Source organism: Catharus ustulatus, chromosome 9, assembly GCF_009819885.2.
Source record: "Catharus ustulatus isolate bCatUst1 chromosome 9, bCatUst1.pri.v2, whole genome shotgun sequence".
Classification (NCBI taxonomy): domain Eukaryota; kingdom Metazoa; phylum Chordata; class Aves; order Passeriformes; family Turdidae; genus Catharus; species Catharus ustulatus.
This window is the reverse complement of record NC_046229.1, coordinates 19,689,382-19,715,572: the sequence shown is the minus strand read 5'-3', so window position 1 is coordinate 19,715,572 and position 26,191 is coordinate 19,689,382. Positions and strand designations below refer to the sequence as shown.

General features: G+C 39.7%; 1 protein-coding gene across 4 annotated transcripts in view; it reads right to left on the bottom strand.

The window, feature by feature from the left end:
• SNX7 (sorting nexin 7) overlaps nt 1–25,986 on the bottom strand; it is a 29,059-nt gene extending 3,073 nt beyond the window's left edge. For 2 of the 4 annotated variants that reach the window (XM_033066857.2, XM_033066858.2), the window contains exons 1-8: nt 25,666–25,849; nt 19,430–19,612; nt 17,486–17,596; nt 16,895–17,059; nt 15,768–15,969; nt 13,737–13,936; nt 10,543–10,629; nt 5,115–5,267 (exon numbers count right to left, since the gene is read on the bottom strand). In XM_033066857.2, the coding sequence (XP_032922748.1) occupies nt 5,115–5,267; nt 10,543–10,629; nt 13,737–13,936; nt 15,768–15,969; nt 16,895–17,059; nt 17,486–17,596; nt 19,430–19,612; nt 25,666–25,839 (1,275 nt within the window). In that variant the 5' untranslated portion in view covers nt 25,840–25,849. The other 2 variants (XM_033066855.1, XM_033066859.2) reach the window with 2 other exon arrangements.
• Nucleotides 25,987–26,191: the final 205 nt, after the last annotated feature.

The window sequence follows — 26,191 nt, the reverse complement described above, 5'->3', positions numbered from 1 at the left end:
AGAGTGCTGCTACAGCTGACAAATTTTATAATTAACCACACCAAAACAAAACTAGGTCTCTGTGCCTTAGGCTCAAGCTTTTCATATTGTGAAGCATGAACTGCATAAACGACATTTTGTTAGTGATGTATACTTCAACATTATTACAGAATGATATGACTCCATTCTCCTGGGAGGTTGAAAATGGAGATCTAAATAGAGGATCAGCCAGTTTTCACAAAGGAGACAGAAAGGGAAAAAAAATCCAGAAAATCCAAACTGAGGAAATTAAATGTGTTTGCACTGGATTGAAATTCATAATCCAATTACGTACTCGTAAAAGACTAATGGAAAACATAAAAAAGGCTAAATACACAAAATGAAATACAAAGAACTTAAATAAGGCTACTTTACCTAAAATATTCTGATTACCACTGGAGGACACATATCTACTCTGCAACATCATTCTTAGAAAAGTAGCAAAAAGTTTTTCATGTAGTACAATTGCATATATAATGAAAAAGGATGTAAGGATGCTAGCAGAAGCAGTGTGTCACATGCCATGTGTGTTTCTGTTCCAGTTCCCAGTTATCTGTGGCTGATACCTTAAAAATAACACTTATGATGGCATTTTTTGGAGTAGAGTCTGAAAATAAAGTCTTGTTTGTGTCTGAGAGAAACAGAAAATATTTTCATGATTTCTGTGTGCAGGGAAACAAAAACTAGACCACACAGAAATAGTAATTCCCACTCTAGAAAATGTCTTCCCAAAATTATTTTTAAAAAATTTTACAGGCTGAAGTGAATGAGGGTTCAAAGATGGATCTGTCTTTGATCAAAGGGACATTCAGGCTCAGATGGGAGAGCTTTTGAAAATCTCATGAAGTTTGGTAGCTGAACTCCCAGCCATGGCTGAGGTAGGATGTGAACAACACACAGGAGCAGCCAACTTTCTGCTACATGGCCAAATGACTGCTGAAATGCATCATTACAGAGGCCTCTAGGGCAAATAACAAATCTCATTTATTTTTCTACAGCTTTAACAAGGCCAAGAGGTACATAAGGGCTTTGTAGTTAGAGGGAAGTTGTTGTAATGGGAAACAAGTATTGTTTTGCCATAATGAATCTTTTGAATCAATTTATGCCTGTACAACAATGTAATTCACAGAAATACAGTAGACTGTGCTTGAAATACTTAAGAAAATCAGAAAATAAAAAGGTGTGCTAATACCAACAGGAAGCTGACTATATCAAAGGTAACTGATTATCTGATTGAGTTTAACAGGATTAATTTCACATGTGATAAATAAAATCAAATGCTACGCTTTAAAAGAAAGCTTCATCCATGGTCAAGAAAAAACACATTCTTTCAATGCCAAAACTAACAATCATCCTAGAATAGGAAAAAACACCAATTTGCCTTCATTTCCTGGAGTTTCCAACAAGCAGTGGAAACCCAAACTCTGCTGGATTTACAATGTCTAACTAGTCTTTGGATTGGGCTGTAAAACCTAGCCACTTATTCTGGTGCTTTTCTGGAGAAGAATAGGTTACCAAAATTCTTTGGCTGCATATGGACTAGCTATACTAAACACATGAGAAAAAAAAGGACAAATTTAGCATATGTTTAATTGCTTCTATTCTTCGAAGCCAGAATTCAACAGTGCCTGGTGTGGTTCTGCTACTCTGCAGCAGCAACACTTCAAACCTGCCAGCTAAATAACACTGCCAGCACCACCACTAACTCTGTATCCTGCTTTGGGTTTAGTAATGCTGCATCTTTAGAATATCTGTTTCTAAATTAATGAAAATATTCATGGTGACAATCAGTTTCTCAGATGAAAGCTCCACCCTGTGGACAGTTTGTGATTCCAGCTGTTTGGCAGATACCTCTTCTGGACTAAGCTGTCAGACAATGGTGTCATGACTAAGGCCTGATGAAAAGGAATAAAATAAATGGTACAGTGTTAACACATGCTGAATCAATGCTATTTACTTCAGAAATAGTAAATTTATGAACTTCTAAAAATTACAACCTTTTCATATTGTGTCAGAAAGTCCTCCTTATTTTAGCAATGCATTTACTGTCATTGTTAGTACAATATTTTTTTGGATTTAAGACTTTGTGGAATACAGAGAGACTTAACTATGTATTCAACTCTTTTTCCAGAGGAAAGGAAGTACAGAGCTGTATGAATCATTGAGACTAGCTACAGGAATACCAAATGCTTGGTCAGTCATGGTAGTTCTTGGCTCCTAAATGATTTTAAATATATTGTAAGAAAGCTTACACATTATGACTTGAAAGCTTTTGTTTTCACAGGGCTGCACAGGAGCACTCTGTAAATCTGCAACACTGGGCTTTTATTCACATCTTTGTCACCACAGCATTGAGACACAAAACAGCTGTAGAAACAAAGGAACACTTCTTATTCAAGTATAATAAATGCAGATAGCCAATGAACTGGAAGACTACAGACTCTTACATTTGCAAATCTGGAGAAACATAATGAAAGGTAAAACTTTTAGAGTAACATTTAATTAATGTGAACATTAATTTAGCTTAAAGAGATACTCTTTTATGTCAGCTAAGTGATGCTTGACAAGTTGACAGCAGACTCCTTAGGCAACAACATTTAAGGAAAACCCAAACAAATGTAAGGTCATACTTTTTGCCCAAATTGTGACAAAGATGAAATGACATTTTAGAAATTCTAGTGTACTTTGGCATGCTGCTATGTTTTTTTTTTTCCAAAATAGCTTGGGTTTCATACAATTTTGAAGGACTGCATTCTCTACTAGAGCAGGCATCAGAAAATACAAGATGCCTGTCTCTCATTACTCTGTGGCTCCCAAAATTTAAGGGATGCAGAGAATGACCGTGAACAGAAATTACTCCTTTGGTTGTGTGCCTGGGAACTGCAGTCAGCAAGGGGAATAATGAGAAGCACAGCGAAATGCTGCTGTAGAAAATGAAAAGAAGAAAGACAAGAGAATGGGCACTGCTCATAGAGAGGCAAGAAGAGTTTAACTGAGGGGTGGGGGAAGTTGTGGAAAGGATGAGAAGCAGGTAGTCACTGAGTTGGAAAGCAGGAGATGATTCCTCATACGTATTGGCCAGAAGAACTGGGCAACTGAATCACATTCATAACATCCATGGTGCCTGGGAAAATGCACAGAACATGCTTTGGGGAAGAGAAAAGACAGGAAATAACATGAGGGATGTTACAGCAAGACAAGCTTAGCAAGCAACAAATGGTGCATCAAAAGTCGGAATGAGTAACTTCAGACGTGAAAGAATGCTAATAAAGCAAGTAATAATTGAACAAGTGAAAAACACTGCAATAGACACTGTGTTTGTGCATGAGTTTAATGAGTCAGACTCAAACTACTACATTTAAGGTTGGATTTTCTTTCCTACCCAAAGCATAAAAATAATTTTCTGTTTCTCAGGTTTCTGAGATTCCCTTCCTGAAGTTTCACTCCCAAACAGCAGGAGCAGATGCCAGAGCTTCATTTCCTGCTGCTTTCAGGAGTACACACTTGTAGTTTGAGATACACGGGCCTCTGACAGTAATCAGTAAACACTTCTCTAATAATTAACCATCACCATTAACCATGGGTCTTAAATAAATGTATTTTAGGTCAAAACTCTCAATCAAAATATTCACTTGATCAAGTTCTTTTGAATATCAGGATTAGATAATGATTTTCTGATAAAACAGAAAGAAATTGGTAACTTTGGTAATGCTCACTTTGCAAACAAGGAGTGATACAGTTGGCACAGTGTTGCTTATTACTGGAGTAAGATAAGGTGCTTTTTCTAAAATGTAGATCTACAAAGATGTAACAGCAAAACCATTTAATGAAGATTTCAATATTCAAGAAAAGCACCAACAAAAGATCATGTCTCAGTATAAACCAATTTTTCTGGTATTTCAGAGGCTACTTAAGAAGAACCTCTGGCAGTTGCAGAGACAGCTGAATAATTTTCTGCAGTTTATGGCTTAAGAATAGTAATTTCATGTGTACAATTGGAGCTTTGGTGTTCTGGATTAAACTTCTAATTCAGCAAACAGCATTCTAGATAGAAAAAATAACCAAAAGAGTATTTTTATGTTTTAGCTAATCAATCCCAAAGAAAATATTCTAATATATTCAGCACTGTTTTAACATACATATTCCTGCTATAGAAGTCAGAGACCATCAATAAATGAAGACAATGCTAGAGGATGCCAAAAGCTTGCTGCCTGATTTCTGAAAATATTTTGATCTTAATATGTAACAACAGATTGTCAATGTCCATGCATCTCACAGACTGCATGTTAATTAATTCGACTTGATGATCAAGAGCTCTGTCTTTTCAATTATGTTTTAACAAAATGATTTGTAAAATCAGAGCACTGCTATTGGCTAATGTGCAATCCATAAAAGGCTCAGACTACAGGACTGAAGTTACAGATACCAAAATATATCTGTGAAAATGACTAATTTATGACTAATAGATGGCTCAGTGCATTCCATTTTCCCCCAAAAGTAAGGGGAAATTATTTTTCAAACTTGAAGACATCTGGGATATTTTCAAAATGCGCATTTCAATCAACATTGTATTCCCCATGAGGAAACTTCACAGAATGCTTAATATATTTTGTTACATCTTTTCAAATTCTCCTTCCTAGCACATATTCTTGGAAATTCTTACTGAGAATATTACCTGCAGCATTTGAGCTGAAAATAAAAATCTGATGGAATCACATTTAAAGGCTTTCCTCATATAGGTCTGAGCCTTTCGGAGGGCTTCTTCATGCTCTCACAGTAAAACGTTTCCAAACTGAAATACAGCAGCTGACATTGAACTGAAAATCATGTTCCAGGTTGTTGTTGTTAGTAAAACAAGAGTGCCCTCTGTCGATGATGAATTCAGGATCAACTGACTTGGGCACAATGAAATATATTCTGCTTGAAATCTGTCAAATTAAGGATAACTCACTATTCCCACAGAAACTGATTCCAAAGTTATCAAATGTTTGAACTAAAATGGGAAAAATTCCTCTTTACAGAGAACCCATGGACTTCCCCCAGGACTTCTTCACTGAAATAATGAAAAAATAACATTTTTTGAGAAAGAGTTTTACCTCTTCATAGTAACGGAGATTATTCTCAGCCACATTAGTGAATGTTGATCTCATATCCCACTGCATGTTCTGCTTCCACCTGTCCCAGTCCGCTTTCAGAGCATTATTGGCACGTTCAACTTTGTCTTCAAGTTTCCCAATCTCTTCTGAGAACTAAATATTAATTGTAAACATTAAAAAATGTTAGGAAAATCAACATTCCAAAATTATTGAAATCAATTGATGGTAGTGGAGATGAAGAGAACTGCAGAACCAAGGTTGGTATTTAACTTATCAAAAAAGTCTTTCCCTGGGGATAAATTTAAAATTAATTCTTAATTAATAACTCACTACAATTTCTGAAATATTAATAACAGAAAATATAGACCAGAATTAAAGTGTTCCTGGAGATATTTTTATTCACTGAGAAGTTACAGACTCTGGCACCTCTTCACTAGCACTTGACATTAATGCATCAAAAAAGAAATATATAGAGGGCTTTACTGAAGCAGAATCAATCGTACAAATTAGACTTGGCCAGAAAAGCTGAGAAAATCCTGACAGAATCTTTTATAACAGGAGAAAACAGAACAGGGAGAAGACAGCAGAAATCAAAATCACAAACTTTCTGATTTCTTGCCTGTCACATTACCATCTTTTCTTGTGGAACTGTGTGTGACCATATGAGGGAAAAAGAAATACAGGAGCAGAGAAGGAAATTAAATGAAAAGACTTCTACAGAGAAAAAACTCTTTCACAGCAATCCAGGACCCAAAACCTGGAGGGCTACTCTTCAGACATTACTTGCTTCTCATTACTGTAGATGCACAAACCGACTTGCCAGCAAATGGGAGTGAGTGGACAGCAGCCCTGTCTTTAATGAGTTTTTCTGGTTTCTCAGTAATTCGGTTACCTATTGTCATTTACTCATCAGCTGTGTCTGTTCTGGCTGGCACCAGGTTACAGAATGAGGTACATCTGTGGCTACAGTGCAGAATCATCTGCTGCAGAGATGGGACTGCAGAGCCACTGTCTGCAGCAGAAGGGTGGGCAGGGACAAACACCACCAAAATAAGGAACACCAAGCAGGAAAACTTATTCCTCAAATTGCTTCCATTGCAACTCAGGCTCCAAACACTTCTACATCTTTATATTCTGCCATAAAGCAAATAGTTTCTTCCTCATACCGCACCTGTGTAAAATTGGATAGCTACTTTTGCTTTCTGCAGAGCTGCTGTTTTCATTGATAGGAAGTTCAGGATTCCAGAACAAACATCCAGAACTGGTAGAACACAGAAATGTCAGAATTCAGAGCAAGACATGCAAAGTCTGGGTGCACAGGCTCCAGCTTGGACCATGCAGGGGAGAACAGTGATAGAGTGCAACAGCAGTGGTGCTGCCATCAGACACAGAGTCACCAAATACTGCCTGAAATGAACTCCTTAGTAAAACTAAAAATTTCATCTGAATCGATGTTATACACAGTCAATAATAAACATTTTTAGTTAGACTTGATTTCTACACTGACTTTCTTTGCCACACTTCTAGATTAATGGAATACTGGCTATTAATGAGGAACAAAAAGAAAAAAAAAATTCTACTTTACTGAAAAGCCCAAGTTCAGTTATATGGCCAGACGACAAATCAAGTTACAGACAAGGGTAATTTCAACTACCATCACTGCATTCAAAATGAAAAGGTTAATCCAAAGTTTAAATGTGGGGGAATTACCTTTAAAGGAATCACAGACAACTGGATTTGGTATTTTGACCATGTTCCATGCTAATTGCGTTCCCTTCAAATAGCAAAAGATGAATGTGCACAGAATACTGAAAATGATGACATTTTAAGATGATTTAGAGTAGGAAAAGCAGCTGAATCCATTCTCTGTTTTGCAAAAGAAAATAGTTCCTACATGGGAATGCATTGCTCTACACACATACAGAACTTCTCTGACTTAGAAGCCCTGGCTGCAGCAGCTTCCCTTTACTTCATTGTTTGTAACTTTACAGCTTCAAGTTCTTCTACAGTTTGTTTTTGTCTAGCCTTTTCTAGGAACCATGAATTTCATCCATACTGTAGTCAGAACATGGTATGGACAGACAGACTCTGTTACAGCACTCTATCTGCATGTGCAGCTTAAACATCCTACCCCAAAGCCCCAAAGAAACCAAGGCAAGGGTGTTGGACTTAAGGTCTAAAGACAGCATTATGCCACATGTCACTATGTCAAGTAGAGATGTTCAAGGTCTACTTTTTCAAAACTGAAAAAACCCATCAGTGCTACTCCCTTTAGCTGCCATGACAGCAGAAATGAAAGAATGGCTTGGACTTAAAAACGTCTACCTAGTGCATTCCTCATTTACAAGGTGTAAATTGTTACAATTGATCCGGCAAATCAAACAGGATTCTGAATCCATTTTCTTACATCGATCTCACTGAGGCAGACAGTGTGAGAAATGAAATCTCCCATCAGTGATGGCCAGAGGCCAGCACAGCACTAATCAGACATGGGAGCAGAGCACAGGAAGGTGGGAGCCAGGCACTGCTACAACAGAGTGCTACCAGACATGGACCGTGTGACTGTAGCCAAAGAGACCTGGCCCAATAGCCAAATTGCATGGTAAGTGACACAGCATTTTACACTATCTCACTGTGCAAAATGGATGGATTTCTATCTGCTACGTGAATTAATCCTACAGTTTGGTCATACTAACCCCTTTTTAGCCTGGAGTTAAAACACAAAATATATTCAGAATGTAATAGATTCAGCATTTCATCTCTTTACTACTCAGTTTCAAGCCTGAACACTAGAATCCTTAAAGTTGGCATTTAATGCTTATCTCGCTCTGTCAGAGCACATTTATACCAACCATTTTTCAGAATTATTATCAGCCCTAGTGGCAAGACTAAAACTATAAAAATGCCCAAACCACAGAGGGATACACTTCAGGATGGAGTATGGGAGTCATGGAGCAGCATATCCCACAATCTTTACAGCCACAGCTCTGGAGGTAAGAAATGTCTAGATAAGCAGGAGGGTACCAAAGTCCTGCCAATCTCTCTGTCAGAGCCTGCAATCAAAATCACAGTCTTCAAACCATCCATACCCTGAACAACTGCCTCCTTTGTGGACCAAATTTTGGAGTAGAAACCAAGGGTTTGACTTTTGTAGCGGCACCACAAGCAGCTTTCTAATACAGCTCAAGAAAACATTTTTTTCCCAGCCAATGAGGCTCATGTTCCCATAAGGTTTAATTTGCAATTCTAGCCTATTTCATCTGCACTGACCTTAGGGATGTTTTACGTTCTTCTGCTATAAAACCTTATGTTTGTTAAATCATTTAATGTTTGCCATGACCAATGCTAAATATCTCACAGCCTTTTATCAGCTCTAATGACAGTCTGAGACTACTTATCTGTGGTAGAAATGTACTTCAAATAAGATTAGGTTTCATGCCACTCATTGTCAGCAAAATTTCTGGCTACTAGATTGCACTGACAAGTTCAATCTGACATCTATGAGATCATTAGAAGCTGCAGGAGTTCTGCTTAGGAATAGATATGTGCAAATACACCAGTTCCTTCCAACAAAATACCTGTGTTTTGACCACTTTTTATTATGAAATAAGTCTGGTTAGAAGTGTCAGAAAAATATTTCAACACAAAAATTAAAACATAGTTAAAAAATGCCCAAGAATATAGTTAAGTCATTTGAATGGTTAAAAATTGCAGTATACCATTCTCTGTTGCCAAACTATCCTTACTAGAAGAAAAAGGCTTCAGCTTCTAATTAAGAAAAAGTCTTCAGGATACAGCTGCCACTCAATTAGAGAACACAGGATTTTATTATCAGATTAGACTAACAGACATCTGTTTTACTGCTCTTCTGAGACTGCAAAGGCGAATCAGGCTCTCAAAACCAGGATTCTCTGAAATTAGTAAGAAATAGAGGGGTTGAAAAGATAAAGCAAAGATCTGAACACCTGGGTAATCAGTGTCCAAAGCCTTTACCAAACCCTACTGGAAGCAAGTACAATCGTCTCGTGATGGAGTAAACCACTGTCAACCTCAAATCAACATGGTATGATGAATACTGTGCTAAAATAAAAATATTCCTTTTTTATTTGTAACAGTTGAGGAAAAGGGAGTGCATGCACGTTGTCTGAGAACTCCATCAGTTTATAATAGAAATGCATCCTGAAAAGATGGCATGTCCTGCCATATTATGGTGTTTTCCCTGCAGTAAACAACAATGGTTCTGCCTGCTAAACAAGCTGTATGGAGCTGCATTCATCACTGAATGCACCTGCCATGGCTACCCAACTCCCAGCCTAGGGGGCTTCTCCAACTCACCATCCTCTGTGCATTTGATAAGAGTTTCAGGCTTTAAACTAAGGAAAAAGGACAGGAGAAACAGCAAAGAAAGTAGAGAAACAACAAGAAATTACAGAACACAATGACAGTAAGTAAACAAAATGTCTTCTTCAGGAAAAAAAAAATCAAAACCAGAGATATTTACTTAATGTCCCACTGCAGTACACAGAGGCAAATTGTTACATAATATACCATAACCATTGTAGATATCAGAGATCAGCCATATATTCTCATTTATTCATCCCAGTGCCAAAAAAAATCAAATGATAATACGCATTTCAAGTGCCAAAAACTATCTAAGCAGCTCATCTTTACATGGAAACTAATTACAACAAGCCTAATAAAAAGTATCTGAAATGTTTAGGATTTTCTCCTTTGATGTACTAAAAAAGTTACTAGTCACTTTTACATATTATTTACACTGTGTAACACTTGGTGTTAATACTGTGCTAAAAGGACATTATTTAGGCTGGAGAGTTTAACAAACCAAAATTTTAAAAATGGCAATTCTCATCCCAGAAGTTGTTTTTAATTGGCTGCTGGGCCCTGCTAGTGGTTTGGGGATGCCTGTCCCCATGGGGTACCACAGTCTGACTTCACTAGAATGAATGAAGGTTTCATACTGGAAAAAAAAATATCCCTGGGCCCAACTAGAAAAAACAAACCTGAAAAACAGAATGCAGAACATTTTAGTTTACATAAGTTTAATGAACAGCTTTGCTGACTCTTTGCTGACTTTACCTCTCCTACATCAATGAAGCAGCAGCTACAAGAACACTGCAGCAACTGTTACTTTAACTATTTTAACAAACAGAAAAGCTAAAAATAAGCTGTGGTACAGTGTGTGCTGACAAAGGCCAGTGGTAGCCCACCATGACCAGCCCTTCCCTCCAGCAGCCCAACTGCTGAAGTGCTGCTTCTCTGGTGATGGCCTTTGCCTGGCACAAAGAGCCACCAGAGGGGCAGAGACAGCAGCCAGTGCCAGCCCGTGGCCTCAGGGGACAGGTGTCCTTCTGCCCCTCTCCTGCTGTCACAACAAGACCTGGAAGTCTGGCTTTTTGAAAATACTCACCAGATCCTTTTCTGTCTTTTTATTGGCTAAAGCATCAACTTTGGAATCCAGCTCGCCTTGAATTTGGTCTCTCCTTTTCAAAACACCCTTAGTATGGAAGGAAAAAAAAAAGAAAAAAAGAAGTAAACTGCACCACATTTAGCTCTTTCAGAAAGCCATCAAACAACTTGGCTATTTGATAAAGAAGATGACAGAATGATACCATTTAATAATTTTTACATGATACGTTTTATTAAAAAAACTAAAATAATGAATACTTATTTTCTCATACTTTCCATATTTCATCTTACAAGTTTTTCAATAATCTTACTAAATCCAAAATCAGTGCCACAAAAATCTGCCATACACAATATCACTGCCAGTTGTATGAGCAGAACTGCTACAGCAGTTTCTTTGGTAGCAGCTTAACTTACTATATATTCATTTAAAAACAGCAACATGAGTTTGCCAAATCTCATGAACAAAAGTATCTTCTTTGAGTAAAATTTACAATATAAAGTGGGATGACCAGGAATTATGAAATAGTGACTTTAATTTTATTTTGTAAGTGCCAAATATAGTTCTGGCATATCAGAAATAAATATCAGAAAAATCAGATAAAATTATCATAGGAATGACAGCTTTCCTACCATTGATATATGTGCTTATTTTCAGCATATGTGAATTTTACCTCCTTTGAAACTATCTTATCAGGTATTGGGTTTGTAACATAACGTCAAAAAAATAATGAGAAAGGGAAAGGAATATTATTTGTAAAGCTATGAAACAGGAACAGTATTACAGATTAAATTTTCATTTCCAGTGTTCATAAGCTCTGAGATCTTGATGAAGCCTTACAAATGTCTCTTTGTCTTAGCTTCCTCATCTGTAAAAGCACACTCTGGTATGCTTATCTTGCAAAAGTGTTGCAAGGCTTTAGTCCTTTTGAAAAAAAAATCAGAAGCAGGACATATATAATTACAAATCTCAAAACCTTCTGTTACATTACCTTGCCACAACTGGTTTTACTGCTTCTTCTGCAGAGATGTTCAGTATTCACCTCTAGCACAGGGCATGTTGAAACAGCACAGGGCACAAGCAGCTCTACCTTCTCTAGCTCTCTTATATGACTCAGTTCTCTCTGAAATCTTGACACTTTATCAAACATGATAGAATAATTTAGGAGCTTAATTTTCAAATAATTTTTCAATGTTTCTTTTTGAACAGGTAATCACTACAAAAAATTGGTAAACCTGACTTTGAGCAATAAATTAGCAATATAGACAATGCTCAGCAACAGCTTGGAATCTTTTGCTTAGATAAATACAGAAAATGTTTAGCTGGAAGCACAGAAGCAAAACAAATGCTTGGAACAGCTTTTCTTCATAATACAAATGCCTTCTCTTTTTGCCTATTTCTTTTGCTGCTTTTAAAACTTCTAATGTCTGCTTGGCAACATTTATCCCACATACACTTTAAATTACAAGACAAAACCAATTACTTTGATATTAAGGTGCTACATCTATAGACAAGTGCTGGCTTCTAATGGCAAACAAAGGCACTATATTTTTAAACCATATTATTATACCTTTAAAAGTTTTCTGTATAATATTTAATGGTACCTTGCCATAAAACCCACAAAAAATTTTATGGGGACCCATAACAAATTAATGCTGTAATTTGTACCCTGAGGGACAGCAGACTTGCTCTGTGGGTCAGTTAGAAAGGGGTTGGTTCAGATGTAAATATTTTAGCTATGAATTCAACTCTTTTCCCAGTAATAGGCTGAACTCTCAACACTGGAAAATACAAAGGTTGTGTTGTATTGTATTGATCACACCTTGCTCTGCACATTTGCATGTGATCTTGGCAGCACTGTAGCAAGAAAGGAGTGAGCAGAAAAAAAATGCAGTGGGCAACAGTTAAGTTGTGCAGGAAGAGACAGTCATCCTGGGACTTGTCCCCAAAAACCTCTCTATGCTCTGGACAAAACAGAGCGTCTGAGAAAGGGTGAAGGTGAGCCAGGCTGCAAAACAGAAGGCAAAGGGTGGGCAGCATCTCCTCAGTAGCATGAAGACTACAATTGCTTACGGGTAACAGACACAGAAATTCTGAAAAATAAGGTTGCAAGTGGGGGAGAAGATGACCCGCAATTGCTAGGACAGTGGTCTCTTCAGATCTTTAAGCTAAGCAGTACCTATCTCCATCTACCAGCAAATAATGAAGCCTCGGAGATACAGGACCTTTTGAATGGCACCTTTTTATGTGAAGCTTGTTTTAAAGACAGTAGTCATAGCACCAGAATTCTTCACTCTCAGTAGCTAAGCCTTACTGAGAAAGTGGCAATACCCTGCAGAGTGCCACCAAAGGCTCAGTTAACTTGGGTCTTGCTCTAGCTGTGGCCTTAAGACTTGTGCATCTCCTACCCAGAAACCACTGCAGAAGGAGCTGGGTTCCCAGTAGTAACACAAAAACAGATTCTGCAGCTGGCATTGCTGAAAACCTAGACAAAGAGGGGTTTGTACACATGTTCTGCTTTCTGTGGCAGCAAAGTGGGAATTATGACATTGAATTCAGTTACTTAATTATGCTGATTATCCACTAGCACTGACTATATCAACTCTGGAGTCTGATTTTTTACATCCTCTCCAAGTGTAAGAAAAATACATACATAAAGGGAACTGAGAGCAGTAGCTTATGGCAAAGACTAACACATGCTTATATAATGGTGCAGGGACTGGAAGTTCCCAGCTGTTCTGGAAAAAGAAAACATACTTAGGAAGAGCTCCTAGAAAGGGAAAAACCTCTCCACACCTTTTCCCACACACAATCTGTTACTCAATGAGTTCATATTTTGGCAGTGTCAGGGAAGGTCTTTCTCAGCTGCTGTCCCCAAACCCTCTCTGCTACAATGCAGAGCTCACTGAGGATGCCAAAACTAGATACCCTAGCACAGCTACCCAGGGCTGCCTGCCAGGCAAAACTATCAAGCTCTTCTTGCTTGGAAGGGGCACCTCTTGCCTGATTAGCTGGAGAAACAGGACCAGTCGATTCCCCAATAATGGACAGGTATTACATGCTGTGCATGCTTTGTACTGAGTAAATAGAGGGACTGTAAAGTCATTTTCATCAGCTACAAATTCTCTCCTGGATATTGTCACTGGACTAAGCCAAATCTTACACTGAGCCATAAAGATTCCTTCAGCAGAGCTTACCATGAGAATTTCACTGTAGAGAACATATTCATGTAAGATGGGCAGCAGGTGCTCTGAGAGCCCTGCCATTCTCTTCTCTGTGGCCCTGCAGCAGCGCTCGATGCAGCTGGCAATGCCCTTCAGGGAGTCTGCAATGTCTTCTTCTGAAGCTGACCACAGCGTGTGGATGGGGCCATACTCCTTCATTTCATTAAAATAGTCTTAAAAGGAACATATACATGTGTTACTCTTCATTAACAGAGATCTAAGTGATACAACTGCAACTTCGTATTTACTGTGAACCAAGTAAGAGACTGACGCTAATGTCTAAATTTGCTCAAAAGACCAGGATAAGTAAACTCCAGTTCACTGTTTATTAATAAACCAATAGTTAATGTATTGTATTTAAGTAGCTTTGAGACATCTGTCAGCAAAAATGTCCCAGACATTTCAAAATGACACACATACTCAGGTAAACCTAAAGAGCTGTATTCAGACACCAGTGACCTGCATTTCTTCACACTGTCTTCATACAGAGCAACACAAGCCACAGCAGTTGATCTGACTTGCTGACTTCTGCTGCCCTGAACTCCTCTGCTTGTTGGTACACAGTAATGTTCCAAACAGTCTCAGTTATAAAACTAGAAGCTTTGTTATGTCCTAAAAGCTTCAGAAGGAATACTGAAGTTCACTCCTGCTCGGCAGGTATCTCCTTCAGTAGTTTTTATTAATTTAAATACAGGGATATCCCATTAATTACTTCTCTTATGTTTCTAGAGCAAGTGATAATCCATAAACAGAGAAAAGGCCCACAGATCACTGTGACATTTGGTAGGGCTAAACATGGGCAAACTGCAGTTCACAGGAGGACACTGTGAACACATCGGTCATTAACTGAAAATACAATTTTGTGACTACTAAATTTATAATGGAGAAATGTCCTAAGAAAGAGGAAAGCAGTCGTGTGGCATAAAGAGTGTAATGTTTACTTTGAGATTATTTGGACAAAAAAACCCCAAATCCTCTATGGAAGATGTAATCAAGAACCCCATGTTAAGGTACTTCAAGCAGGAGTGTTCTCTGTATCACAGCTATCAACAATTCCTATTCACAACAGTGTGGCCCTGCACACAAGTGTTGCTTCTAGAAAGGATATAACCTACAACATTTGGGAGCATGTCAAAATTCTTAAGCTTTTCCAAGAAATGTTTTGGCACTGATACCTTGAACTTACAGACCTCAGACAGCTACTTTCACTGGAGGGAACAATATCAATAATAACTCTTCCCCAACATGTATTTTTCTTTTATAACACCCTTTCAATTCAGTGAGGACACACTGAGATCTGGTGCTACTGGACAAGAAAGCTCAAGGACTCAGTTATTAACACCGTGAAGCTCTTGAAATTTTATTATATAAACAAGTAAATACTTCAAGTGCTGCCCAGTGGAAATTCTACTGAACAGGCATAGTCTGAGATCAGGATCATCTCAGAATTTCAGGAAAGTAAGTAACTTAGCATTCCAAGTAGCTGTGTGAACTGCTCTTACTTAACGAAAAGAAATCCATCCCCCTTGAGAAAACCCCAGTAGGCACAGCTTACCATGACAAAAATTATGGCAAACAGTAAAGTTATTAAAAAATTAAAATCTATTTTTTCAACAGAAAAAAGGTGCAGAACAAGACTAAACAAAGAGAAGTTTAAAGACCTGGAATCAAGACAGCCAGGTGTCACACTATGAGATTGCACAGAAGTACATTCCCTTGAAAGTTAAAAACCAAAGGTCATGCAGATTTCCAAAAAGCACATGTTAAAATCTTTTTCTAAGTTGCTTATAAGTAGCTGAATGACATGTTAAAACTCTTCCTATTAAAAAATTATTCAAACCTGAAAGCCTGTCAAAAACATGATCAGAAAGAAAACCACAATATAAACATAAAAATCTCCCTTTTTCCTTGCTTGCTGGAAAGATTATTTTGCCTGCCACAATGAAAACTAATTTACTTTTAAATTTCTTAAATCAATAAAACTGATACATGTTTTCTACTTACCCCTTTCTTCCTTGTAAATCCTATGAGCTATTTTATCTAGTAAGTTTATTTTCTGACTAAATGTTTCCATGTAATTGTTCATTTCTGTAAACATTTCAGGACGATTTTTAACTGCTCCTCTTACTGAGGATGCTACAGCTCTGACCGTCTGTCCCATCCTGCTCAGCAAACCAGGACCCTGCTTCTTGTGTGAGGAGAGTTCCTAAAGACAGAACAAGCTCTCTTTACTTCCAGGTACTTGTGTTAATTCTCTGAAAATAACAAATAAAGTGCCTTTTTTTTTTCTTTTAACAAAACTACAAATATAAACCTCTGTCTTTTTAATGTATAAATCTTATCATTACTAGACCAGTGTCAGAACCATCTCTGTCTTGTGCATTTATTAGCTAAGCCTTTCTGAGCAAACACAGGTATCAAGAATGGTTGAAGACGGCAGAGAACCTTCACCCCTTCACTCCTCAGGGTGAGTTAGCTAGTTTGCAATTTAGCTTTTTGAACAGGAAAGCAGAGGTAATGATTGCAGAAATAAGTCTTTGAGAACAGTAGACAATGCTGCTACTGCAGGAAGGAATCCATCCATTTTTTTAAAACTTATTTTATATGTTGCTAGCACAACCACTGCTGAAATTCATAGAAAGGCTTTTCTGCGTGCAAAACTCCAATTTGCAACTGGACACATTTTGCAACAATGCAACAAGAAAAACCTGTATTTTTCTTTTACAAGATCAGTAAAACTTGAAAAAAAAATTTTAAAAAGACAGTACCATGCAAAAACAATAATTAATTAAAACCACTGTTTTCTTCATAATGTTGGAAACTTCTATGTGTACCAAAAAACATGCAGAGTTGAAATAATATGAATTTGCCACAAAAATCGAAAATGCAGTAACAAAACCAACTTTGGAAGGTACAGCAATATTTATGGTCATGTGCATGATTACCAAAACCACAGAAGAAAAGGTTATCTCAGGTTATAAATACTCCACAAACCCCTGCCTGCTTCTGCCACTTCTGTACCAAGCCATGGGATGACACTACTGAGTACTGAACCAGGGTGGCTTCCCATGTACCCTACTAACACAACATGTGGTTTCACATAACTGTAAGTAAAAACCAAGGCATTTTACCCAGGCTTGTGCAGTAAGGAAAATTTTGAAGTCCTCATTAAAAGTTAAAGTTGGATGGTCAGCAATACGGTTCAAAAATTTATGTAAAGCTTTTCTTCGAGTCTCAATGAATTCGTCACTAAATCGTTCCACCATTCCCTTCATTATGAATTTCTCAGGCAACGGCTAAGGAAATAAAGAAGAAATATGTTGTATAATTAACATAATATTCAGAGTATTACAATAGTTCTTCTGCTTACTAAAAAACATAGGTGTACCTTGTAAAATTAAAATCCACCATGCAATAACCCAAAAGCTATATAAAGTTATGATTCAACGAAGATATACCATTTTTCTTGCAATATACAGTGCAGAAGAACACAAGTACAACTAAGAAAGGACATAAATTACTGCAAATTACTGCAAATGCCACAGTTAAACACCTAAGAAATACCTCTGTGATTTTTGTCACATACATATAAAGCTAAGGAAAATAGGTTGGCTTAATATTTGTGAAACTTCAGAAGCTGAAGAAAGATCTCCAATATCTCTGTATAAAACTGGAGCCATCTTATAAACAAAGAAAAATAACTTAAGTTTTAGCAAACGAACAGGAATAATCAGTGTTGGATGTGCTTCTTCAAGTTTACTCTTCAACCAAAGGAAATCCTGATACCGTCTTCGAACTTCATATTCACTGGAGTCAAATTCACCACGGGTTGTCTGAAAACCCAAAGCAGAAAAAAAAGGCTTAGGTTAGAATACTATGGAAAAAAAGTTTTAAATTTTTGAGAAAACTGAATACTTGAGAGAATGCATACATTCCGTTTGGTCCCTGTTACTGGTTTGCTGTTATTTTAAAGAACAATGATCAACTCCTTGAAGAGTTAACATATTTCAGCAAGACATCACAGTTCTATTGGGGAAAAAAAAAGTGAGTACAAAGCTGCACTTTGGGCAGTGACACATAATGATTATCTTACCACAATGTTTCCAAATTATTGCAATATTTACTTTAGTATGGCATTTTTCTTTCAGCAATCACAGTTATGTTCGTTACTTTTAGGGCACTTCCTTTAAAGTGATTAGCAATCTACAAGTGAGGAAAGTCCATTTTTTAGCACTCTGAACAAAGCCCAGAGAGCTGACACATGTCCTTGGGACCTGGTGACGTTACTCAATAATCCTCACATTCAAAACAGGGAAACTTCAGCATATCACAGCAATAACACTTCCTGCACTGCCTAATGATTCTGCAGCCCATCATCAATTCCAGTTTTGCAGCCCCCTGTTAGAATTTGCCAACAAACCTTTAATGCCTACAAAAAATGCTTATCACAGATTACAAAATTGTCAGACCATGAGATTTATTTTACCACTGTTCTGTCTTCTGGAGGCAAGCCACAAAGAGCCCATGTTTTCATGAATGTGTGCTATTTAGCATTCATTGTTGCACAGAGATTTATAATGCGATGCAAGTAAATTCTAAAAACCTCAAAACAGGCTTTTGTAATCTAAACATTTTTGAGGGTTGAATAAAAATTTTTTTCAAGGTATGTGGGAGGAATGCTATTACTTTATCATCAACAACCAGCACTCCAAATTAAACATGATAAGAGAGGATAGAAGAGATAAAAAAAGCAAAAGCAATCCACCTTACAGCCCTCTCATACTTGCCTGAAGAAAAAATGTTCTCTTGTCTACAGAAACAGGCATAAAGTGAAAATTATTGCTAGCAACCTAACAAAGACAGTTCTCTTCCTACTCATTAAATATTTTATGAGGAATTGAGATCTTCTCTTATTTAAAGATGAATAATGCCCATTTGAAAATTTGCTTTTAAATGAATCTTTTAAAAAGAACTCAAAGTAAAATAAATTAACAGTGCAATTCTCAAAATGGAGCCTGCAGAATATTTACTGGTAATCTCAGAAGACCCGGCTGGTCTCACAAGGCTGACTTTCTTCCTTATTTCCTGTAAATAACTTGCATTTAGGACAACTAAAAATACACTTAATTGTTTCCTAATACTACTTTTTCATTAGAGAATTGTGGCAGTATCCCCAGAAATCACAAGCAACTGTATATGGGAAGCAAACATCCATGTGTTAATGGATGCGGCAATTAGAAAATAATGGAATTGAAAGACTGTAGGGGGTAATGTTTATGCAAGACATAAGACTGGTAGCCTGTAAGTAATCCAGAAGTCATCAATACTTGTGCTAATATAGTGTCTTCAAAGTGGATCAGTCCTTTGGCTGTCTCCTGTTCCTGCTGAAGATCACAACAGAAAATGTTATTGCCTCACAGCACTCATTTTGCCACTGAAGAATTATTAACTGTTTTCTCAACATAAAGAATTTAAGCACGTGTGTATGAAGACACACAGTGGATTTTTTTCCATTATATAGCACAGTTTCATGCCATTTTAGTTGTCTGTAACTCATGGCAAAATTAAAGTTTAAAATTAGTAATATGCCAGAGAATGGTGTGCAAGAAGAGTGAAAATGCCAATTGTTATCAAAGTAAGCCATTAAACCATGAATAGATACTTACCTTTGTGACTACTCTGTATGTAATGAATGTTTCAATGGCTGTAATGTGGCTTTCAGGATCATCAACGGTAATGAAGAGATCTCTTATTTCTGGCCCATCTTCAAATTTATACTGGTTTATCATTGATGAGGGGGATATTGGCACTGAAGGACTGAATGAGTTTACCTCAGTCAGAGATGCATCCTACAGATAAGACATGAGAACATCCACATCAATAGTCATTGTATACAAACACGTCTCTGATGGCAAGCTTTAAAATAATCTGACAGAACAGATTAAATTCGGAGCAGATGAAAGAATTACATAGTACATAGCAAATCTATTATCCTTTTCAGTATTTGCTTTGGTGAGGATGAAAGAAATGAGATTTATTCTAAAATGGATGAAAGAACAAAATACTACCATTTGAGAAGAATGTTATGCATAGCTAGAAAGAGAACTTGCTTATGAACATTAAAATTAGTTATGAACCAAGCACCCATTAACTGTGTAGGGTACTTACCAGTTTTATTAAAATGATTAGAAGCCAGTTACTGAGGACTTATGATGTTTGAATTATCTCTAATTACCTGAACAGGATGGATAAAAAAAATGATGATTCAAAAAAACCAAGTCAAAATCCAAATCAGAATTTTTACTGGAATTGGATATTTCTGTTCAAGTTTGTTTTAAAATAAAATTTGAAATTGAAAACAATTACAGGTACATACGCTGAGTTTTTGTTTAGATTTTTAAGGAAAACAGTAAGTAAATATGCAGTAAATAATTGCTGCCTAATTTCTAAAAAAAAGTCAAGCCACTTTTTTGCTGAAGTGAAAAAACCTTTTTGATGCCACTGGCAACTTCCACACAAGTCAGTAAGAATATTATTTTCATAGCAAAGTTTAACATTACAGTAATTTCATGATTACAAGCCGCACCATTTTGACTAAAGTTTTGTTCTGTACCCGGAAGTGCGGCCTGTAGTCTGGAGCGGCCAATACATGAACAATATTCTAAAAGCTGCCAGCACGGAAGTGAGAGCCCGCGGCAGCCCCAAGCCAAGCTGGAGCCCGGCCAGTCCCAGCTGAGGTGGGAAAGCCTGGCAGAGGCGGGGCCAGCAGCGCGGGGGGCGGGCGGCAGAGCCCAGGCCAACAGTGCAGGGCGGGGGCGGGCGGCAGAGCCCGGGCCAGCAGCGCAGGGGAGCCCGGCGGTGCGGGGAAGCCCAGCAGAACTGGGGCCAGCAGTGTAGGGGAGCCCAGCAGAACCGGGCCCAGCAGCGTGGGGGAGCCCGGCGGCGCACGGGCCGGCAGTGCTGGCCAGGGTGAGCAAACGCGGCGGCGGTGCAGACGGGAGGTGGGGCCAGGTGAGCCTGGTGGCGGCAGCAGTGGCAGCACCGCCCGGCCGGCCCCGAGCGGCCCCGTCGAGCCGTAGCGCCGAGCTGGGCCACCCGGCCCCATCAGCAACCATGAGCGGGCCGAGCCTTCCTGGCCCCGCCCCGAGCCAGTAAACCCCGCTATGCCGCGATTCTGTTACTAATTGGCAAATTTGTGCAAGTTGCACACGGATTCTCGCTACGAACGAAAGTGCAGCTAATAATCCGTTGCAGCTTATGTATGGTCGAGGATCTAAATGTTGCCGACACCCCGGAAATGCGGCTTATAATCCGTGTGGCTTGTAATCATGAAATTACTGTAATCTACTTTCTAGAAGTTTTCTAAGAGGGTAGCTAGACTATACTATCAGGACAAAGAGTTGCTCTCTCCAGTGCCTTGTTAACTGTGGAGGAAGGAGAACGGGGATGTAGTTAAGGAGGAAACTGCTCAAATGGCAAGATGTAAAAGTGCGAGTCCACACTGGAGTCACAGCATCATCCCAAGGCTGATCTCACAGGAGCGAAGAGAACCCCACTGTAGTGCTGCTGAGCTGCAAGAGAGTTGCTTTTTGCCTTTGAATTCAACTAGATCAAAACTTTCTCTGGAAAGAAACACCTTATCTGGTTCTCTATCTTTGGATTTATCAGTGTACTCCCACAAATATGGAAGAGACATTTATACCAGGAATTATGCTCAGAAAGTGCTTATGTACCAGCTCTCCTCCCATCACTTGCGTGCAGTTCTTTCAACAGGGAGACAAAAGCAACACACAAGACTGAAGACAACACTTTACATATTACACAGTGCTTCCTTGTACACCTGTCAGTCATTTTACTTTTACTCACTGTGTTTCTACATGATTTCTATACAGCCAGCACTATCCTGAGTCGTGCAGAACAGAGCTGTTCCCAGAGCCCGCTAGCAGTGGCTGCCCATGGTCTAGGTGAAGAATGAGGACTGCTAGCTCAGAGCAGCCCATGCAATTCAAAGTGCTGAGGCAATGGCAAACTTCCAGGGAAAGAAAAATGCATGTGAGCATCTAAGGGACTTGAATGGCCATATAATTTGAGGAGTTATGACTCTGCAAGGCCTAAATTGGATCAAGGTAAATATGTTTCATATTTTTTCATTTTCCATGAGGCATTAATGTTTCATTCTTTCTTCTAGGTTGCTACTAAAAATTGCTCTATTCATGCAAGTGTCTGAACGTATATGTTTATGTGAAAGGGCTTATGAATATATAGTTTGAGAAACAAAATATGGGGAAGTCACAGAATAAGCAGCTTAAGTCTTGGTTTTGTTCAATAAAGCTCTAGTATTCACATGCACACAAATGAATACACGTGAGTTTAAACAAGCATCTGTCTCTTTATCCTCATGATAGTTCAGGTTTACTCCTAGTAATTCTTGAAGTTCATGTGACCTAAGTCCGATGTCATCACAGAAATACAGTAAAAAAAACCATGGTAATTTTCTATAGAGCTGTAATTTTGTGGTTGGAACTATGTATGCATACAGATGAGGGCAGGAGTTTTGTAGCACAGGAAAAACAGACAATTCTTCTAGCTCTTGGCTTGTGTAACCTTCTTCCATGCAAAGAGCATCAAGGCCCTGTCCCAGAAAATGATGTCCTTTCCCACACCTCCCCCATCCCCACCTACCTGCAGTACCCCTTCTCTTTCCAAGCCCCTTCCCTCCCAACAGAGCTGTGTGTGCCAGTCCACAAACAGGTTCATGCCTTTTGATTTACTGGCCAAGAGACTAAAGGGATGGAAAATCAATGAGCTCCTCGCAGCATGAGGCTTTTTTCTGGGTCTCCTTTCTCTAATATTTGCAGTTACTCCATCTGTCTCACATTTGACTGCAACTGGTCAGCGAGACTCCAAAATATGTAAGGGAAGAAAACACTCCTACAGCCGGGGCAGCCTCAAAAGAGGCTACACACACAGCTGAGACTGTAGATCATTGGAGAAGACACTAAGCCTGGGGGTTTGTCTAAACAAGGCTCCCTCCCACAGCATAGGTCCTTGACCCAAGGTTACCTCTGTGCTCCATCCATCCATCCATCCATCCATCCATCCATCCATCCATCCATCCATCCATCCATCCATCCATCCATCCATCCATCCATCCTCCATCCACCCATCCCAGCAAGGATCCAGAGCTTGCAATGATCTGAAGCCAGGATCCAAAACTGAGACTTGAGATAAAGGACATGGGCAGAGTCTGTCTTAAAAGTGAATTTTTTGGCCAAGGAACTATTCTGTCTCAAATCCTTGATGAACTTGAAGAAAAATCTTGAAGAAAAATCAGTCTCTATGCAATTCTGAAGTGGCATATACATGTTTTTCAGAAATATCATTAAGTTTTCTGCAATTATGAAATACAGACAAACACTGTGAAACAGAGTTTGAAAGCAGAGGTGCTAAAGATTTTAAGTATTAACCAAATTGCTGACAGCTTTGTCAATGCTACATATCAGTTATCAAGGAATGTAAAAGACAACTGGGTATTTATGATGCAGGCAGTACTCTATACTTAGAAGCTAAGGGAAGAAAGCAGGTTGAAAACATTCCTTCTGTGTGACTCATAACTCAGCTCCCAGAATTTGTCTCTGCTGAAAAGAATTCAGAACTTTTTCAGTGGCAGTGGAAACTAGGTTAAAAAGTGAAACGCACATCACATCATGAAATGCTTTATCAGACCTGCTGAAGATGCTGGTCTGTAATATTTGAGATATGTCAGAGGATATCAGGTCAATGGTTTATAACATTATCAGGTTAAATACCTACAGATTTTCATAAAATAAAAGCCCAGCGTTTACATTCTGAGTAATAACTTGGGATATTGAGGTTGACAATTTTTAAGAATCTCGTTTTTCACCATTTTGTTAGCTGGCACATTCCACTGCCCGGACTAAGAAAGATGAAGCTGATGGGAGTGGCAGGCAGCAAGCTCTGCTTGGCCTGCAAAGGCTACACCACTGCCTTGCAGACAGTGCAGGAAGAACCCCATTAACATGCAATTTAAAACAAGGTAGTCCTGGAACAGTATGTTATGGAAAAATTGCTTTTACAAAACTTAGTGGTAAGCTACATTTAGCCTGTCAGATTCCTTTGAATATATGGAACAGGAATAAATAGGGTGCAAAGCCCAACCAACCTCACAGATTTTCATCAGCTCAAAAGATCAGATCTCAAATTGCACTTGAAAACAAACCATGAATTTCTAGTTGATATATACAACCATTACATGCAGGTATCCAAGCTTTGGAAGGAAAGCTGTATTTTCATGACAAATTTTCTTGTTTGCAGGAATAACTTATCATGTAACATGCATTAATATATGTAGTTAAGATTTCATATATATAAAAAATAATTGGCATGAATACAGGTAGGAATTTAAAGATCTCACTATTTGCCATAAAGCAGCAGTAACTTGTATCAACTCCACTTGTTTTTATTTTTTTTTATTCCAAAGGAGAATTGCTCTTGACAAGTAAGCAGCATAAGCATCAATACACTGTGTTGGTAAGCAGATATCTTCATGCAAAAATACCTGAACTTCACTCATAAAAGGAAATGGATGCAGCACTGCTTTTGCATGCAAGTTCAGTGAATCATTCATCTTTTATGTCAAATCAGGACTGGTGCTTTCCAAGAAAATATAATTTAACTCGACCCTAGTTATGCTTCAGGAAAATACAGGTAACTTGGTGAAATTTAGCCTAATCTCTTGCACAGACTATTAAATCACCTAAAAGTCCCTTCTGGCATGAAAAGCCATGAGTTTCAAGAATTCTATTACAGTCAGAGTTCAAATACATAGCACCTAAGAAGGAAGTCTATTCCAATAGTTGTATTCATGCATACTACAGCAGTGTTTCTCACCTACAGAAATATAAAAACCACACATTTACTCCGTATGACAATCTGTCCCACCGAATAGAAATACACTGTCACTTTTTCAAATCAGAAATGTAACTGCTATTTCTCTCTCGTGGCACACATCCTGTCACAGCAGTTCACAAGTCTCAGATGGTGAATGACACCCTAGCCCCATATATATTTCTTTCACCCTAGCTCTCTGTATGCGCTTATATTTTAGATGCTGCCTTGAGAAGGCAAATAGATCCATGACATGCCATCTTCTTTAACTGCTGAGAGGTACGACATAACTTTAAACTGTACTAAATCAGTACTAAATGAGAAACAATATACGTGGAAGCCATACCCCCTTCACTGGTTTAATTTAAACCAGCACTATCAGCCAGACTGGCACTCGTGTACCTGGCTGTGTGCTCTCTGAACGTGGACTCCGATACATTGTCAGTTACGTTCATTTTATTCCCTTCATCAAAACTCAGATGTTATCTTCTCAAATCTCCTATGTGAAGGTGTGAGACGTCATCTTTTAAAAGAAAACTCAAACTAAAACTTGGAAACATTTATTTACATTCAAACACAACTGCAATCACTAAACACGACTGTTTATTTAATTTACAGATACATAATATGGCACCTGACGAACGTAAGTGATGATAAGGGTACAACGAGCCCAGATTAGACGGCACATTTAAGGTAAGCGCAGTCATGACTCGCACTGCTGGTCCGAAGCAGCAACTCCGCGTTTAGTGCCCGAGAAGCTGCCCGGGAGTGCGGGCGCCGCCGAGCGCTGCCCCCGGAGCAGCCCGGCCCGTCAGCAGCCCCGGGGACACCGGGAGCACCGGGAGCACCGCGCGTGCGAGGGGCGGGCGGGCACAGACCGCGATCGCCGCCGGGGCGGAGCCCTCCCGTCCCGTCCCGTCCCGCCCGGCGCCCGCTGGGGCAAAGTACCAGCGAGCCCGCCCGGCCGCCCCCGGCGCGGAGGGCGCTGCCGTACCTTGCTGAACACCTCCAGGTCGTCTTCCTCATCGTCCAGCGCCAGCACCTCGGCGGCGGCGAGCAGCGGCCCCCGGGCAGTGCCGAGGGCACCCGCAGCGAGATGCGAGTCGGTCCCGGGCCCTTCCCCGCCGGCGGGAAGCGCTGGCCCCGGTACCCGGCCCTCCGCGTCCATCCTGCCCTGCGAGCGGGGCGGCGGCCCCGGCACAGCCGCTCCCCGCGGGGCCGCAGTTGGCGGCTCCCCCGCCCGCCCCTGGCCGCGGCCGCCCGGTGGGGCGCGCTCAGTGCTCAGGAGTGGAAGCGGCGCGGGAGGGCCGCGCTGCCGGGCCGGGCTGGGAGCGAGCGGGGCCGGGCGGTGCCGAGCCTGCCGGCAGGCCCGGGCAGCGGGCGGGGGGACTGCGGCTGCGGCCTCTGCGGAGGCGGGACGGGGCGGCTCAACGCCCACAGGCGTGTTCGTGGCGGCGCGGGGGACCCCGCCCGGGCCGCCCCCGGCGCTGCCGGGGGACTGGGCGAGCCGCCCGCGGGGC